Below are 18,809 nucleotides of genomic sequence, written 5' to 3' on the forward strand. Positions count from 1 at the left end.
TTACCTATATCATCTAATCCATCCTAACTTATCTAAATTGTGTTTCTTATTTTATAGTTTTATTCTTGTTAGTATCGATACTAAAGAAATTAGCAAAGTAAATGTCAAAAAGATGATGAAGTAATTAGCAAAGAATATCTTGAAAAACGATACCAAAAATGTTGGTGAAAATGGACGTCAGTATGGCGCAGAGATTAGCAAAAAACATGATGAAAAAATTTGCAATGATGATATTAAAGGCGATATTAAAATGGATGGCAAAAAAGATGCAAAAGAAATTAGTAAAGAAAAGATTACAAAGGATCAAACAAAAAAAAAAATTTTGTAAACAAAGGATTACAAAATAGCTACCATAAAAGCTATCAAGATGGATAAAGAAACTGGCAAAGAAGATGTCGAAAATGACTTAAAAAATAGACACCAAAAGATATGAGGCATAAATTAGTAAAGAACATGACAAAGTAATTAGTAAAAATGAGCTCAAAATGGATGCCAAAGAAGTTGAAGCAGACATTACCAAAGGAGATGCCAAAATAGTTATCATAGGCGATTCTAAAATTGGTACTAAGGAAGTTAAGACTGAAATTAACAAAGAGCATGACAAAGTAATTAGTAAAGATGAGGCCAAAAAGAATGCCAAAGAAGATGGGGCAAAAATTAGTAATGAAAATGTCGAAATGGATTCCAAAAAGGATGAGTTAGAAATTAACTAAGAACATAGCATAGCAATTAGTAAAGATCATGTCAAAACGGATGTCAAAGTAGATGGGGCAAAAATTAGTAAAGAAAATGAAAAAAGATATAAAAAACGATGTCTAGGAACATGACCAAAGAAGTAAAAAAGGATGGTAAAGATGATGCCACAGAAATTGCTGAAGTAGATATAAAACAAGATGTTAAAAACGATGTTAAAGTTGATGCCAAAAGCGATGTGATAGAAATTAGCAAAGAATCAAAAATCTACGTAAAATATCATAGGAAGTTCTGATTTGAAGTTGATTTGTTCAAAATTGAAGGTGCTTTAACTGATGTCCAAGACCACCATACTATTTCCAAAAATTTTCAAGGAACTACTTGAAAATGCCTGCAATTTTATGGATTTATTTCACTTATTACTAGATTAGCAAGAAGTTACCAATCGTTTTTCTAAGACAAGACTTGAAGTCATGAATGTTTACGCAGTTCATAATTATTTCAGATTATTGTCGAGAATTTTCCAAGATTTTGAATAATTTCCGAGTGCTGCTTAAGAAAAGCTGTTGGTATTAATACAGTATATTAACTGTGTTTGAAATATTTCCAATAACTTATGGAAAAGCTAGTTTCAAAAAGTTTCAGTAGATTTCCTCAAACATTTTCAGACTTTTTAAAATTTTTTTATTTAAGACAATTTTTGCAAGAATGTAAATTAGATCTAGGTAATAATGAATAGGAAGGATTGACTTCTTTTTGTCTTTTTTTAGGAACCTCAAGACATTTTTATTCATTTGGTACAATTTTGACACCCACTTTTTTAGCAAATCAAAATCGTTCTTTTAATTCTATCATCTTTATCATGTTATCATAGAGATGTTAATCAATTAAAACTGTTCTGATCATACCAATCAACTTTTCCTATGTTCATAATTTTTTTAATTTTCTGGAAAATGTATTTCTTAATGTTATTCACTTCTTTTGTTATTTATCAAATAATCTCAAGGTATTTTAATCATTTAGTACCATTTTGACACGCACCAACAAGCTTTTTCTATTACGTAGTATCTTGGAAACAATGTCAAAAATCATTTTTTTATATTTTTCATTACAATTAAGTATCCTAAAGATATTTTTAATCAAATAGGCTCCCACCAATTAGTTTTTTTCATATTTTAGAGTCATAGAAAAAAATATTTCTTCGTATCATAAACTTCTTATGTCTTTTTGAAGTTATTTTCAATCATTTTTTTCCATTTTGACACACACCAACCAGCTTTTTTTATTTTCCATTTCTTTGGCACTCTTTTAGGAAACAGCAAAATCATTTTTTATGAAATTTTAGAGATGTTTTTAGCCGAACAGAACCATTTTGATACACTTTTTCATCAAAATTCTAAGCCCCATCAACTGGTAAATCCAAAATAATTCGTTTTTTGTGATTTTTTTGTATTATTCGAGACACTTAAGTATTCTTTATAAACGATTGGTTAAAAAGGAATGATGATTAAGTCATTTTTGACATTTGCCTCTCGGATATCTTAAGTTGTTAGGAATTTCGAGTTCGTTTACTGCTACGATTAGAGAGGCAATCGGTGCGCGATTGTTATAAATACTTGAATGTGTATCAATTTGGAGGCCAGAGAAATGAAAAGCGAACCACGGAGGAGGGAATCGAAGCCGGCTTAAGTCAGTTCACTGTCAGCGGTTGCCGAGATCGTGCGCGCGTTTCCCGTGTTGATTCTGCGCATATCGTTTATAAGGTAAGGAAGATCTTATTTATTATTTTGATTCTTCTTTTTGCACCTTTCTGAATTTATAAAAAAATTTTTGGTTTTAATTAAAACGCGTTTTAATTCTGTGTTTGGTGAACGTTGTTTATGTAACGCCGAAAATTCAGTGTCAAAATTAGAAAGCGACTTACGCTTAACATTGAATATTAAAACATAATTACAAGAACTGTTTACATTCTATATATTAAATTCGATAAATCGAAGCGGTTCTAATTCGAGGTTGAATTTGAAGCTTTTCGAATCAAGGTTTTGTGTACAAAATTCTATTTAAACATTTAAATGGTGACGATTTTGAAATAATTTCTTTTCGATTGCAGATTAACCAAGAAAATGGTGTCACCGAAGTCTTGAATCAAAAAATCCTTAAAAATACCTTAAAAAATGGCTTTATTAAACTTTAGCCATCCCTTTCCCGTTTCGCCCCCTTTTTTCACTCAACATGGTTATACATATCCTCGCCCCCCGAGTGCGTTTACCGCTGAAGAGGTAACCCAACCTCCCCCGGTTCCTTTAACACCCCCAACCTACACAAAAGTTCAAGCAGGAACCGGCTCAAAAACGCGGATACACGCCGTCATCGATTACGACGATGATTATTACGACGATGGTGATCCAAATCAAAACGTAACTCCGCTTCAAGGGCCAATTCTTCTTAAAAACGGTTCAGTTCCTGTCGTGCCACTTTATTCATACCCGCAAGTTAATAACGGAACGTTTGTACAAATCCCGGTGAGTTAATAAATTTATTTTTTTTTATTTAAAAAATATGAAAACCCGGAATCGCGGATAAATTTGTTTTGCGAACTTGACACAGATGAGTTTTCGTGCATAGAAAGCGGAAGCTGAGGTCGTCCGGGTTTTCTCCAATCGCGTTTAAACTTTTCGAGGTTATTTCGAACCAACCAAAAGGTGAATAATCGGAATGGAATTCGAGATATTTTTTAAAATTATTGCTATTAAATAATAATTACGTTTAACTCAACAAAAATATTGAACTTAAAAAGAAATATATATATAAATTAAAAAGGCAATACACTTTTTGTAAAGGATGTATATAAAAATTTCTTCTATAAAGTGGGAATGTTTCATAAAGATATCTTAAGAATTCGATTTTTTAAATTGAAAATTTTCTTATTATAAGTGCTAAAATTATTATCTCAAGAACGAAAAGAGATATTCAAGTGCGGGTTAGTTCGCGAGAAAGTACGTACTTTATTCTATAAGATGGAAGTATTTCATTAAGATATCTTAAGAATGCGATTTCTTAAAAATAATTGTAAAAATGTTTAACTTCATAAAGTTACTCAAATTCAGATATTATTATTTCGAGAACAAATTGAGATATTCAAGTGCGGTTTTGTACGCGAAAAAGTACGTACTTTCTTCTATAAAGTGGGAATATTTCATAAAAATATCTTAAGAATTCGTTTTTTCACGATTTTTTAAAAATAATGTTGAAAATTTTTTTATACATAATTGAGGTTGAGTTAAAAAATTATTATCTCAAGAACGAAAAGAGATATTCAAGTGCGGTTTTGTTCGCGAGAAAGTACGTACTTTATTCTATAAGATAGGAGTATTTCATTAATATATCTTAAGAATTCGATTTTTTGCGATTTTTTAAAATAATTGTAAAAAATTTTTAACTTCATGAAGTTACTTAAATTCAGGAATTATTATCTCAAGAACAAATTGAGATATTCATATGCGGTTTTGTATGCGACAAAGTACGTACTTTCTTTTAATAAAGTGGGAATATTTCATAAAGATATCTTAAGAATTCGTTTTTTCACGATTTTTTAAAAATAATGTTGAAAATTTTTTTTATACATAATTGAGGTTGAGTTAAAAAATTATTATCTCAAGAACGAAAAGAGATATTCAAGTGCGGTTTTGTTCGCGAAAAAGTACGTACTTTATTCTATAAGATAGGAGTATTTTATTAATATATCTTAAGAATTCGATTTTTTGCGATTTTTTAAAATAATTGTAAAAAAATTTTAACTTCATAAAGTTACTCAAATTCAGGAATTATTATCTCAAGAACAAATTGAGATATTCATATGCGGTTTTGTATGCGACAAAGTACGTACTTTCTTTTAATAAAGTGGGAATATTTCATAAAGATATCTTAAGAATTCGTTTTTTCACGATTTTTTAAAAATAATGTTGAAAATTTTTTTTATACATAATTGAGGTTGAGTTAAAAAATTATTATCTCAAGAACGAAAAGAGATATTCAAGTGCGGTTTTGTTCGCGAGAAAGTACGTACTTTATTCTATAAGATAGGAATATTTCATTAATATACTTTAAGAATTCGATTTTTTGCGATTTTCTAAAATAATTGTAAAAAATTTTTAACTTCATGAAGTTACTCAAATTCAGGAATTATTATCTCAAGAACAAATTGAGATATTCATATGCGGTTTTGTATGCCACAAAGTACGTACTTTCTTCTATAAAGTGGGAATATTTCATAAAGATATCTTAAGGATTCGATTTTTCACAATTTTTTAAAAATAATGTTGAAAATTGTTTTTACTACATAATTGAGGTTGAGTTAAAAAATTATTATCTCAAGAACGAAAAGAGATATTCAAGTGCGGTTTTGTTCGCGAGAAAGTACGTACTTTATTCTATAAGATAGGAGTATTTCATTAATATATCTTAAAAATTCGATTTTTTGCGATTTTTTAAAATAATTGTAAAAAATTTTTAACTTCATGAAGTTACTTAAATTCAGGAATTATTATCTCAAGAACAAATTGAGATATTCATATGCGGTTTTGTATGCGACAAAGTACCTACTTTCTTCTATAAAGTGGGAATATTTCATAAAGATATCTTAAGAATTCGATTTATCACAATTTTTTAAAAATAATGTTGAAAATTTTTTTTATACATAATTGAGGTTGAGTTAAAAAATTATTATCTCAAGAACGAAAAGAGATATTCAAGTGCGGTTTTGTTCGTGAGAAAGTACGTACTTTCTTCTATAAAGTGGAAAAGTTTCAAGAAGATATCTTAAGAATGCGATTTTTAAAAAATAATTGTAAAAAATGTTTAACTTCATAAAGTTACTCAAATTCATGAATTATTATTATCTCAAGAATAAATTGAGATATTCATGTGCGGTTTTGTACATAAATATCTCACATATGTTTATATATATATATAAATTAAATGGGCAATAAATTTTTTGTCAAGGATATAATATATAAAAAGCATTTAGTTAATAAACTTTCTCAAGTTGTCAGATTAAATTCAATTTTTCAATTAAAAAGATTAAAATATGATTTATGTTGGAATAAGAATTAGAAATATCGTATAAATGGCTTTGCAGTTTATGGAAATGGAAAAATTAATGGACAGGTTAACAGATAATGATTATCGTGCTAAGAGTGTTAATGAATAAATTACAATGAGTTTTTTTTAATAATTAAAAATGGGATAGAATTGAAGTTGAAATTGAAACGGGTTCATTAATCAATCAGAAAAATCTAAATCAAGCGAGCAAAAATAAAAAAAAAATGTTTAGAAAATTTCAAGGTGGTTGTTGTAGGCGGGTTCGTAAAAGATCTGTATCTTTAGTTAGATAGTGGCCAACGCCTTCCGACGACGACGACGGCGGCGTTTCCTCGCGAGATCTATCGATCTAATCGAGCACGCAAGTTGTCAACCGTGAGCTGTCACACGACACAACACATTGGTAATAGTTCGAATTCCTGGAGACTGTTCCCCTGGGGCCTCCAAAGGCCACCACCATCTCCTTACAAACAATTATAGATTGTCGTTCCTGCGAGAACGCGTGAATCAAAACATTGCGACAAATTATAACGACATAAAGAAATTTAAATGTTATTGTCTCAAAAATGAAAAAAGATTTTATTCGTGAAAAAGCACACGCTTTTTTCTATAAAGTGGGAGAGTTAGAAGAAAATATCTTAAGAATTCGATTTTTTAAGAACGAAGCGAAATAATTGTTTAAAAAATCAGAAAAAATCGGATTCTTAAGATATTTTCTTGTAACTTTCTCACTTTATATAAGAAAGTGCTTTATATAAGAACCGCGCTTGAATATCTCTATTCGTTTTTGAGATCATAATTTTTTAACTCAACCTTAATAAAGTAGTAAAAAATTTTTGTAGATATTTTTAAAAAATTTAAAAAATCGAATTCTTAAGATATTATCATAAAACTTTCTCACTTTGTAGAAGAGAGTGTGCACTTTTCATGGACACAAAAAGGAATTGAAAAGCTCTATTCGTTCTTGAGATAATAATTTTTGAAATCAACCTCAATTATGTAGTAAACAAATTTTTTCGCATAACTTAAAAAAAAAGTGAAAAATCGAATTCTTAAGATATCTTCTTGAAACTTTTCCACTTTATAGAAGAACGTACGTATATCTCAATAATATATTTTTAATTAATTTAATATCTCAATTTGTTCTTGAGATAATAATTGCTGAATTTGAGTAACTTTATGAAATTAAATTTTTTTTAGAATTATTTTAAAAAAATCGCATTCTTAAGATATTTTAATAAAATACTCCCATTTTATAGAATAAAGTACGTACTTTGTCGAAAACTAACCAGTACTTGAATATCTCTTTTCGTTCTTGAGATAATAATTTTTACACTCAACCTCAGTGATGTATTAAAAAAATTTTTCAACCTTATTTTTAAAAAAATCGTGAAAAATCGAATTCTTAAGATATCTTAATGAAATACTCCTATCTTATAGAATAAAGTACGTATTTTTTCGCGTACAAAACCATACTTGAAAAGATCCATTCGTTCTTAAGATAATAATTTTTGAACTCAACCTCAATGATGTAGTACAAGAATTTTTCGCATAATTTGAAAAATCGAATTCTTAAGATATTTATTTTCATGGAATCTTCCCACTTTTTTAAAAGAAAGTGGGAAGAAATCTCATTTCGTTTATAAAATGATAATTTTCGATTTTTTAAAAACGAAGCAAAAAAATTGATATAATCTTTTCCAAGATTACAATAAATACATTTAAATTTAAACAATGTAGTAAGAGCACTTTAAGAGAATGGATCTTATGAGCAAACAAAGCAGCTATTGCTTTATAAACGGAGATCATTGCGTAATCCGGTGGGAACACGACAAAACGTTATTATTATGTGCTCTATTTCTTGTGCGTTCTCTCGTTGTCGTTGATGTCGTTTCAGCCCTTGGCCTATATCCTAGAAAGTAACGTGTCCACCAAGCGTTTTACTTTCAACAGGTCTTTGTACCCTCTCAGCCGTGACCGTTGCCATTCTGGACACGTACACATTTAAATAGTTAATATTAAAAAAGCGATTATTTTAAGATTAAATTAAAATTTGAAATCAAGACGCAACGAAAAAAAAAACATCATAAGAACGTGACGAATATGGATGTGAACTTTAAATGTTAGCGATTTTAACACACGGTGATCAGTCACGAAGAACACGTCTCAAAAAAAAACCGTGTACCTAATAAAAAAGATGTTTTAAAAGTGTATTATTGCAGATTTTATTTTCTGCAAGATTCTGGAAAATTAAAGGTTTAATGAACTGCATGGTACGGGTAAGAAGGAGATTAATGGATAGTATGACCTTCGCACGCACGAGTGTTGCGGAAAAATAGACAAGGAAAAGTCAATTGTTACAATTTAAAACGTGCCATACTCGCTTGACATTTTGAGCTTCACCTTCTCCGCGATCTAAAAAAACTATGGCGCGAAATAAGGAACTTAAACGCCGTATGGGAAAATTATTACTTTTTTAATGTTTATGGACGAACTGGTAAATGTCATTGGAAATTTAACCGCTAAAAGTTTAATATAATAAAAGTAAATATATTACTTGATTAGATTCAGATTATCTGTTACTTAATCAATAAAGTTGATTTCAAATATCACAGTTGACAGATATATAAAACGTGAAGTGGTACCAACTGTAAATTTTGATGCTATATAATCTAGAACGCACCCTTTGACACTTTATAGTTTAATAAATTGTTTAAGGGCTGGTTGCACAGTATACCGATAAATCTACCTGATGATAATTCTAGTGATAGTGTAAAACTAGAACTAATACTAGACCGAGAACTAGAAACATTCGGATTTAGCCGCACGTCTTTCAAGACGGCTAAATCCAAATGATTCTAGTTCTAGGTCTTGCGTTAGTTCTAGTGATACTGCTAGTGTAAAATAAGGTTATAATAGAGTATACAAGGTTGCCAACTTGTAACAGGAAACATTTAGAAGTATTTTTGTGAAATACTAGAAGTAAAAACCCTATGTCCTTGAAAGCCATCACTTCAAAATGATTCCTTTTGATACTTAAGTCTTCAAAACTTTTATTTGGCTAAAAACCAAAATAGGTACATTTCAATAAAAGAAGAATGCTTGGAAATCAAAGAAGAAACGTTTTTATGCAATGCATACAGAAGTGATTCATTCAATGTACAGTATTAAAAGATTTGAGACATAAGGAACAAATCCTCCAATATGACCATGAATTTTGATCGCTAACAAAAGAACGAGGTAGAAAACTGATCCTTGGAAGCAAATCTTTTAATCCAAATAACTGATAAACATTGAAATAAGAAACAAGTCTGAATAAATTCCTCGATGGAAATAAAAAGAAATAGAATTCTAAAAAATTAAAAAAACGACGAAATCAATTAATTTCTTTTCTTGTATCTTATCTCTTCTTCGAGACTCTACAAGATAAACCATTGCAACGAAAGTGCGGAAACATGACTAACACTAGATTTTCTTCAGTAATAAAACTTCTATTATATGATAACTAACTTCAGGTTTAAAATGTCAACCTCAATTTTGACATATTTGTAATCTTCATTAAAAATCCTTTAAAATGAGTACAAACACGACGTATTTATCTTCAATATTCATGAAGTTATGGTTAACTTCCGGTTAAGAATGTCAATGTTTGAAATGTCAATGTCATTTTGACATATTCTTAATTCTTATAAAATGTCTTAATATTTGTCACAAAAACAAAAATATAATAAAAAAAATCAAAAATTAAGGTTGGTATTAATATTTAAAAATTAAATTGCTGTCTTCATTGTTGTTTTTTGTTGTTTTTTTGTTTTTTGAGATAAGTGCGTCATCTTTGGACTCATTTTAAAGGTTTTTTAATGAAGATGACAAATATGTCAAAATTGACGTTGACGTTTCAAACCGGAAGTGATTGTATTTCCATTAATATTAAAGTCAAAAATGTCTAGTTTGGACTCATTTTAAAGGATTTTTTATGAAGTTGACAAATATGTCAAAATTAAAAGTTGAAAGTTCGAACTTTTTAATTTTTTGAGATAAATGCATCAAGTTTGGAATCACTTTAAAGGTTGTTTTATGAAGACAACTAAAAGTTTTTGTCACAACTAAGCTCCTTCTTGTATTTCTAATCTTTTGATTCTATGTGTTTATCTTTCAGATCCCTTTCTTGCTGTTGTCAGTCTCTTTTCGGTGTTTCGTTTCTATGTATGGTCTTCGACTTATCTACCTAGCCATGTTCTTGGCGTTCCAACCTTCAATCAATCGTTATTCTAGCACCACTTTTTTTCTAAATATTTCTAAGTCTTTCTATTAATAAATAATCTTTCTGTTTTGTCTCCACTATGCTTTACACAAGCTCCTTCTTGACTTTCCTTTTTTATCTTTCTTCTGTTATCAGTCTGTTCCCAAGAGTTTCTTGTCTTTATGGTTTCTCACCAATCTCCCTTCTTATCTCATTCCTGACTTTCTAGCACCCGTTCAATGTTGTTCTTCTAATATCAGTTTCCTTCTAGTCTATCTGTTCTTTGTTTCGTCTCTATCTTACATCTACAGTATTCTTGCAATCTCCCTTTTTACCGCAATGCTTAGTTTTTTTGAATCCAGTTTTTATATAAAAGCTTTGGCAACCATAAATATCTGGCGGATAAGTTATCCTGCCTGCAGTTATCCAAACTAATTTATCGGCCAGATAATGCTGTCGGGAAATGTATACAAATAAGTTTTTCATAGAAATGTTAATGTATAATATAAATAACCAATCGATCACTCTTCCAATTCTGACTCATACTTCTTTTACACGAAGATATAATGAGATGTGTGTAATTTAAAACGTTAGATTTCCTTTTGGTTAGGAGTCACGTTCAAGATATATCTTGTAATACAAATTATCTTTCACTTTTATCAACCAAATCATTTTACTTATTAAGTAGAGTATTCGAGTTGATGACCTAAAAGCTGAAGGATCTTTAAAAAATTTTAATCCGAAACATTTAAAAAATATTGGCACAAAAAAGAATATATTCTTCGTCGGTGTTAAATAGCTCCCACTATTTTCCACACAACGCCTTGTCCTTGCGGTTGTGTCATCGCCTGTACATCAATGTTTAAACAGTTCCACACGGTTTGCTTTCGACGAAGCTGTGCAATTAAAAATAGAAAAATTTTTTAAACGAAATTCATAAAAAAATAAATCTTAAGTGATTAAATAAACCGTTTTAATTAAATTATAATGAAGAATTTGCAATTATGGATAATTTGGTGAGTTCATAAAAAAGATGTTATTATAACAATAAGATTAATTGTTATAAAATCAATTTTAATTAACATTAAACTTTTATTAATAAAAATAAAATTAAAATTAAAGTGTTATGACCTGAATCGTAATAATGACTCTTTGAAATTGTTTGTAAATTAAACTACTTCAAGGTTCGAAGTACAATATGCGCCTTAATTGTATATTAGATGCAAATCTTCAATTTATGCAAATATAAACTAAATTTTTATTAAAAAAATTTTTTAGAATGTTGTAAATTGGGTGTGTAAACAACACCGTTAGCTCATTATCGCTTATTTCGCACAAATCGAATGAAGCGGACAATTTCATTAATTTCTCATATACGCTTAGCATTAATTATTTGCGAATAAATTACGAGGCAAAACGGTCTTAATTGCTCCGAGTAGGGCTCTCACGTGTGATTAACGATCCGATTTTCAAAACAACATTACGGTTGTTCGATTTAATTTTATTTAATACGAGAACGTAACCACCTCCTACTCGGGATTTCCAGATCGAATAGGATCTAAATTGTTATTCAGCAAAAATAACACCAAATATAATTTTTTTTTAATTATTCGCTTTTTATTTATTTGCGATTTTAGATAAAACTTGTTTTTTTGGGTTTAACATATTTATGTCTTAAATAGGTTGTTGTTTAATTAATTGTTTAACAATAGGATTGTTATAGATCGAAAGTTAAGACCTTGACACGCCCCGTTCGAATTCCCCCGCGATTTATTCTTACTTCCGGCCTACGAAATGACATCAAATAAATTAATAAAAATTGTGGGAGTATTTTTCTGCTTAATTAAACGAAAATTTTCGTGTTTTCGTGGTTCGCTTGATAAAACCTTGACGTAATTTTCGAGAAAATTTCATTCATCGTCAGGTATCGGATTTCCGCGTTTTTTTTTTTTTTTTATTTTTTTTTTGTAACGAATCATGGTTCATTCAATTCTATTAATAGAGCAATTATGTGATTAATTTATTAGAAAATCTTCGTAAATAACATTTTTTGATCTCTCTATTTATATGTGTTTTGTTCTAATTTCATTAAAAGTATTGAAACCAAATTTATGCAACACCTTGTATGTTATTTCTTTGACATTAATATAGTAGTAATTAAAAATGTCAATAGTTTAAAGTGTTTTGATGAGTTGTGCAAAGTATATCGTTCTCTAATCCATTATGCGAGGCAATATCATAAACTTTCTAGTTCTAGGTGTATGTAGTGTTAGTTCTAGTTTAATAAAAATATACAACATAGTAATATTTTATGTTAACTAGCGCTATCTACAACTGCCACTAGAACTAACACTAGACTGAGAATTAGAAACATTCGGATTTAGCCGCACGTCTCTCAAGACGGCTAAACCCGAATGATTCTAATTCTCGGTCTTGTGTTAGTTCTAGTTTTAGTTCAATAAAAATATACAACATAATAATATCTTATGCTAATTAGCACTGCCACTAGAACTAAGACAAGATCTAGAACAAGAATCATTCGGGTTTAGCCATCTTGAGAGACGTACGGCTAAAGCCGAATGATTCTAGTTCTAGGTCTTGTGTTAGTTCTAGTGCTAGTGTAAAACTGGAACTAACACTAAACCGAGAACTAGAAACATTCGGGTTTAGCCGCACGTTTCTTAAGACGGCTAAACCCGAATGATTCTAGTTCTAGTTTTTGTGTTAGTTCTAGTGATAGTGCTAGTGTAAAACTAGAACTGATACTAGACCTAGAAACATTCGGATTTAGCCGCACGTCTTTCAAGACGGCTAAACATTTTAATCTAGTAGCCCGTGAATGTTTTACACTGGATGTTATTTTTGTCCAAATAACAAGTAGCGGTAGACACAAAAGAACAATTGAACTTTAATCTAGTAGTCAAACGTCAACCAATGCTATCAATCTATTGACTCCATTAAACGACGTTTCAATTTATGTATTGAAAAAGAGGGAAAACATTTCGAGTATTTTTTGTAAATTCCTAATTTTTATTTGATGTAAATTTTTAATTTTGAGTTTCAAAAAGTAGATGTTTATTACAAAATAAAGTTTAATTGTGTCAAAAATAACATCGAGTAAAACATTCATGCGTTCAAGATGTTATTTTTTGTTATAACATCAACTTTTATTTTTGCTTGCTGTTGTCAGCTTCTGTTAATTGTATTGTATTTTTATAATGCTTCCATTTTTTTTGTATCATCAGCTTATCTATCTATCTATTCCACCAAAGTTCCTTCTTGTGTACCTAATCTCTCTTCAATTCCTTGATTCTTTATGTCTCTTTCTTGCTGTTATCAGTCTCTTTTCGGTTTTTCGTTTCTATGTATGGTCTTCGAGTTATCTACCTAGCCATGTCCCTGGCGTTCCAGCCTTCAATCAATCTCGTTATTCTTACCTAAAAGAGTTTCTTATCTTTATGGTTTCTCACCAATCTCCCTTCTTATGTACCTAATCTCATTCCTGACTTTCCAGCATCCGCTCAATTTCGTTCTTTTAATACCAATTTCCTTCTAGTCTATCTGTTCTTTGTTTAGTCTCTATCTTACATCTACACTATTCTTGCAGTCTCTCTCTTTTTACCGCCAAGCTTATTTTTCTGAATCCAGTCCATTTTCATCTTTTTTGTATTTACCTTCTTATCTTTACAGTTTCTGTTGAATCTCTTTTCTTTATTTCCAGTCCCTTTCCGATTTACTTTGTTGATTTTCTTGGATTTAAACGGTTTTGACGAATTCTTAGTGTGATAAAAAATGAATACTTTCTAACACAATAAATTCCTTTCTAAAAATATCTTTTAATGTTTTCATTCTTGCGTTAGAAAGTATTTGTGAATTTATAGTTTTAAAATCTTTTACATTTTAAAACGTAAAATTTCACTTAATATTTATTAATTAAATATTGAATTTAATAAAGCTTTAAAATTAAGCAATTTTGAAATGCTTTATGGCTCGTTTCGCAATAAATTTATTATCAATTCGCTTTTATAACCCAACGCAACAAAAATTAATTAAGCATTAAACTAAAATGGTAAACATTACTTTTAATAACATCGTTGTAAAATGTAATTGAAATGTCAATGAAAAATGGTTTTTATTTTTTGTTTAAGATATTGTGGACCGCCTTATCGTTAGCTTTAGGTGTAGAACTTCGTGGAAACCTAATTCGAGGCGTACCATGTTACAAAAGAGACTATCAACTTTACTGCCCAACGGCGGGGAATACTTATCCTATGTAAGATTTGATTTTAATCAAGTTGATTTGATTCAAGTAAATTAATTTTGTTTTTAGAGATCGAATAGAATTATTTATAGATGAAAATAAAGCCCTAATGAAACGGATGTACGGGGAATTCTCGATGAATTCCCCGCCCGATTACAACTCTGCTGCGTCTCCGGGGACCAAATCGAAGAGATCCGTTAAACCCGGAGTTCCAGATCTACACGCAGCCCCCGGACCAGATCCCGTTTTTGACGAATCCGAGACGATGTTCGGAAAAAATAGGGAGGTTCGACAAAATTTTAACTTTAGGAATAAAAGCGAAAGCGGAAGGTAATTAATTAATAACAAATTAATAATTTTCTTTTTTGTTAAAACACAATCGTACATTTTTATGCACCACAAGATATTAATACCGCAAATGTTCTTAATTTCTATTTAATTACAGTAAAAACTCGATTAATTATCATTTTTAGAAATAAATTTGGATAGAGGAGGTCGGATTTATTCGAATTGATACCCAAGAATGTTAGTTTTGGTGGAAAAATAAAAAATTACGTTGAAATGTCAACAATGACAGGCGGCCATTTTGTTTTTTTTATCTCTATTGTTTATAGGAAAACTAAAATAACTAGCGAAATAATTAAGATAACTTATTCGTCTTTGGACTTAAATTAAAGCATTTTTAATTTATGATCCAATTAGATAGATTACAATTAAAAAATGTAACATCGCAACCATAGAAGTGTTCCTGTAATTAAGAACGTTTTAATTTTCTTTTTAATATCTTATGTTAACTAGCGCTACCTAGAACTAACACTAGACCGAGAACTAGAAACGAAGAATGATTCTAGTTCTAGGTCTTGTGTTAGTTCTAGTGATAGTGCTAGTGTAAAACTAGAACTAACCCTAGACCAAGAACTAGAAACATTTGGGTTTAGCCACACGTCTCTCAAGACGGCTAAACCCGAATGATTCTAGTTTTAGATCTTGTGTTAGTTTTAATGATAGTGCTAGTGTAAACTAAGGTTATAATAGAGTATACAAGGTTACCAACTTTTGACAGGAAACCTTTAGAAGTATCATTTAAGATATGATAAATAAGTACAAAAAAGGAAGATAAATCATTGAAAGCTATCACTTCGAAATGATTTAGAACTAAATTTGGATAGAGGCGGTCGGATTTATTCGAATTGATACCCAAGAATGTTAGTTTTGGTGGAAAAATAAAAAAATTACGTTTAAATGTCAACAATGACAGGCGGCCATTTTGTGTTTTATCTCTCTTTATTGTTTATTGAAAAACGAAAATAACTACCGAACCAATTAAGATAACTTATTCGTGTTTGGACTTAAATTAAAGCATTTTTAATTTTTGATCCAATTAGATAGGTTACAATTAAAAAATGTAACATCGCAACCATAGAGGTGTTACTGTAATTAAGAACGTTTTAATTTTCTTTTTAATATCTTATGTTAACTAGCGCTACCTAGAACTAACACTAGACCGAGAACTAGAAACATTCGGATTTAGTCGCACGTCTCTTAAGACGGCTAAATCCGAATGATTCTAGTTCTAGGTCTTGTGTTAGTTCTAGTGATAGTGCTAGTGTAAAACTAGAACTAACCCAAGAACTAGAAACATTCGGGTTTAGCCACACGTCTCTCAAGACGACTAAACCCGAATGATTCTAGTTTTAGATCTTGTGTTAGTTTTAATGATAGTGCTAGTGTAAAATAAGGTTATAATAGAGTATACAAGGTTACCAACTTTTGACAGGAAACCTTTAGAAGTATCTTTCTGAAATACAAGAAATAAAAATCCTGTGGGTTCATATTATGTTATACAAATCATTTAAGATATGATAAATAAGTACAAAAAAGGAAAATAAATCATTGAAAGCTATCACTTCGAAATGATTTAGAACTAAATTTGGATAGAGGAGGTCGGATTTATTCGAATTGATACCCAAGAATGTTAGTTTTGGTGGAAAAATAAAAAATTACGTTGAAATGTCAATAATGACAGGCGGCCATTTTGTTTTTTTATCTCTATTGTTTATAGGAAAACTAAAATAACTAGTGAAATAATTAAGATAACTTATTCGTGTTTGGACTTAAATTAAAGCATATTTAATTTTTGATCCAATTAGATAGGTTACAATTAAAAAATGTAACATCGCAACCATAGAGGTGTTACAGTAATTAAGAACGTTTTAATTTTCTTTTTAATATCTTATGTTAACTAGCGCTACCTAGAACTAACACTAGACCGAGAACTAGAAACATTCGGATTTAGCCGCACGTCTCTTAAGACGGCTAAATCCGAATGATTCTAGTTCTAGGTCTTGTGTTAGTTCTAGTGATAGTGTAAAACTAGAACTAACACTAGAACTAGAAACATTTGGTTTTAGCCGCTCGTCTCTCAACACGGCTAAACCCGAATGATTCTAGTTTTAGATCTTGTGTTAGTTTTAATGATAGTGCTAGTGTAAAATAAGGTTATAATAGAGTATACAAGGTTACCAACTTTTGACAGGAAACCTTTAGAAGTATTTTTCTGAAATACAAGAAATAAAAATCCTGTGGGTTCATATTATGTTAATCAAATCATTTAAGATATGATAAATAAGTACAAAAAAGGAAGATAAATCATTGAAAGCTATCACTTCGAAATGATTTAGAACTAAATTTGGATAGAGGAGGTCGGATTTATTCGAATTGATACCCAAGAATGTTAGTTTTGGTGGAAAAATAAAAAATTACGTTGAAATGTCAACAATGACAGGCGGCCATTTTGTTTTTTTATCTCTATTGTTTATAGGAAAACTAAAATAACTAGTGAAATAATTAAGATAACTTATTCGTGTTTGGACTTAAATTAAAGCATTTTTAATTTTTGATCCAATTAGATATATTAGAATTAAAAAATGTAACATCGCAACCATCCTAACTGTAATTAAGAACGTTTGATGTAAATGTATCTTTATATGTTTTTTTTTTGTTTATACAGATTTTTTTTTAAGAAAGGTTCTGGTTTATTTTTATTATTTTTTGTGCTAACATCACGCAACTTACATCATCTCAACCGAAAAATTAAAAATTGTTTGAAATAAATCATAAAAGAAAAAAGGATTTGTTTTACAGAATCGACGCCTGCGAAAGTAGGAGGGAAGTGATTTCGCCGTTTTGGTTAAATAATACGCAAGGGTCATTGAGAGCCATCGTAAATACGCAAGGGTTCGAACAGAGCATAGACCAAGAGGTTTGCTCAAAAAACACGACCTCGCGTTGTTCGGATGATTGTGGTTGCGAACAAAATTACAAGTTTATTCGTTTGTTATCTTATGACCCTTCCAATGATTGCAAAGGGATTTTTATGGATTGGTACCGAGTTGAGAGCTGTTGTATATGTCGATGCGAATTAACATAATAATTAAAAAATTAATCTAGATGTAACGAAATTAAATAAAAAATTAAAAAATTAACTTACCTTTTTTTGTAGTCATCGCGATATAACTCGATTACAAATTAATTTTTGTTATTAATTTTTTAGGGTAGATGCTTGTGAGAGTAAAGTGGAGGTAATCACACCGTTTTGGGCATCGAATTCAGCGGGGAAAGTACGTGCCATTGTCAACACTCAACATTTTGAGCAAGCGATTCACCAGGAAGTTTGCTCGAAAGCGAGGACTTCGCGGTGCCAAGGGGATTGCGGTTGCGAACAAAAGTACAAATGGTATCGATTGTTGGCTTACGATCCCGACAACGATTGTCGCGGAATTTTTATGGATTGGTTCCTGTTTCCTTCGTGCTGTGTCTGCCGGTGTAATCCAACCTGAAAATAAAAATTAAATTAATAAATAAAATAAAAATTATTAAATATAAAAAAATAAAACGTTCTCATCATGATCATCTCGCGTTTTCATTTTAAAAATATTGTTTAGTGCCAAACTGAGACTCTCAAAATGCAGTTACCAATAATAGTGCTATTTTTTTATTTTTTTAATAGTATTTTTTTATGTGTAAGTTTTTTTTAAATTTATAAATAAATGGACAAATATTTATAATATCAATTTTTTGTAATAAATGATTTAATTTTAATAAATGGTTTCGCGTATCCAAACAATTTCATGCGTTACAACCAATCTGAATTTACTATCAAATCGATGAACCTTAGGCTTTGTCGTTCAGCATAATAATTTTTAAATAATGAATCAAAAAATTGTGTCAAATGAAGTAATTATTTTTTTAACGAATGTTCAAATAGTCGACTATTCAAATATTCGACTTTTCGGCTAATAAATTATGAAAATTATTCGAATTTCGATTATTCGACTATCCGAATTATTCGAATACGATTCCGAGCTCTAGTAGGTAGCCCTAGTTAGCATAAAATATTACTATGTTGTATATTTTTATTGAACTAAAACTAGCACTATCACCAGAAATAACACAAGACCTAGAACTAGAATCATTCGGCTTTAGCCGCACGTCTCTCAAGACGGCTAAACC

The 18,809-nt window shown here is 29.9% G+C and overlaps 1 protein-coding gene across 2 annotated transcripts; it reads left to right on the forward strand.

Moving 5' to 3' along the window:
- Positions 1-77: 77 nt before the first annotated feature.
- LOC111426634 (Spaetzle domain-containing protein 3) lies at positions 78-18,423 on the forward strand. 2 transcript variants are annotated; one of them, XM_023061245.2, is made up of 5 exons: positions 78-2,456; positions 2,804-3,215; positions 14,185-14,309; positions 14,367-14,627; positions 17,442-17,782. In XM_023061245.2, exons 2-5 carry the CDS (start codon positions 2,868-2,870, stop codon positions 17,725-17,727), a joined length of 1,020 nt encoding a protein of 339 aa, XP_022917013.2. In that variant the 5' UTR covers positions 78-2,456; positions 2,804-2,867; the 3' UTR covers positions 17,728-17,782. The 2 variants fall into 2 exon arrangements, with proteins under 2 accessions (XP_022917013.2, XP_022917012.2); XM_023061244.2 differs by lacking the exon at positions 17,442-17,782 and adding an exon at positions 17,851-18,423 and having other exon boundaries at positions 1,575-2,456.
- The last annotated feature ends 386 nt before the right edge of the window (positions 18,424-18,809 follow it).

This window comes from Onthophagus taurus, chromosome 5 (genome assembly GCF_036711975.1).
Source record: "Onthophagus taurus isolate NC chromosome 5, IU_Otau_3.0, whole genome shotgun sequence".
NCBI lineage: Eukaryota > Metazoa > Arthropoda > Insecta > Coleoptera > Scarabaeidae > Onthophagus > Onthophagus taurus.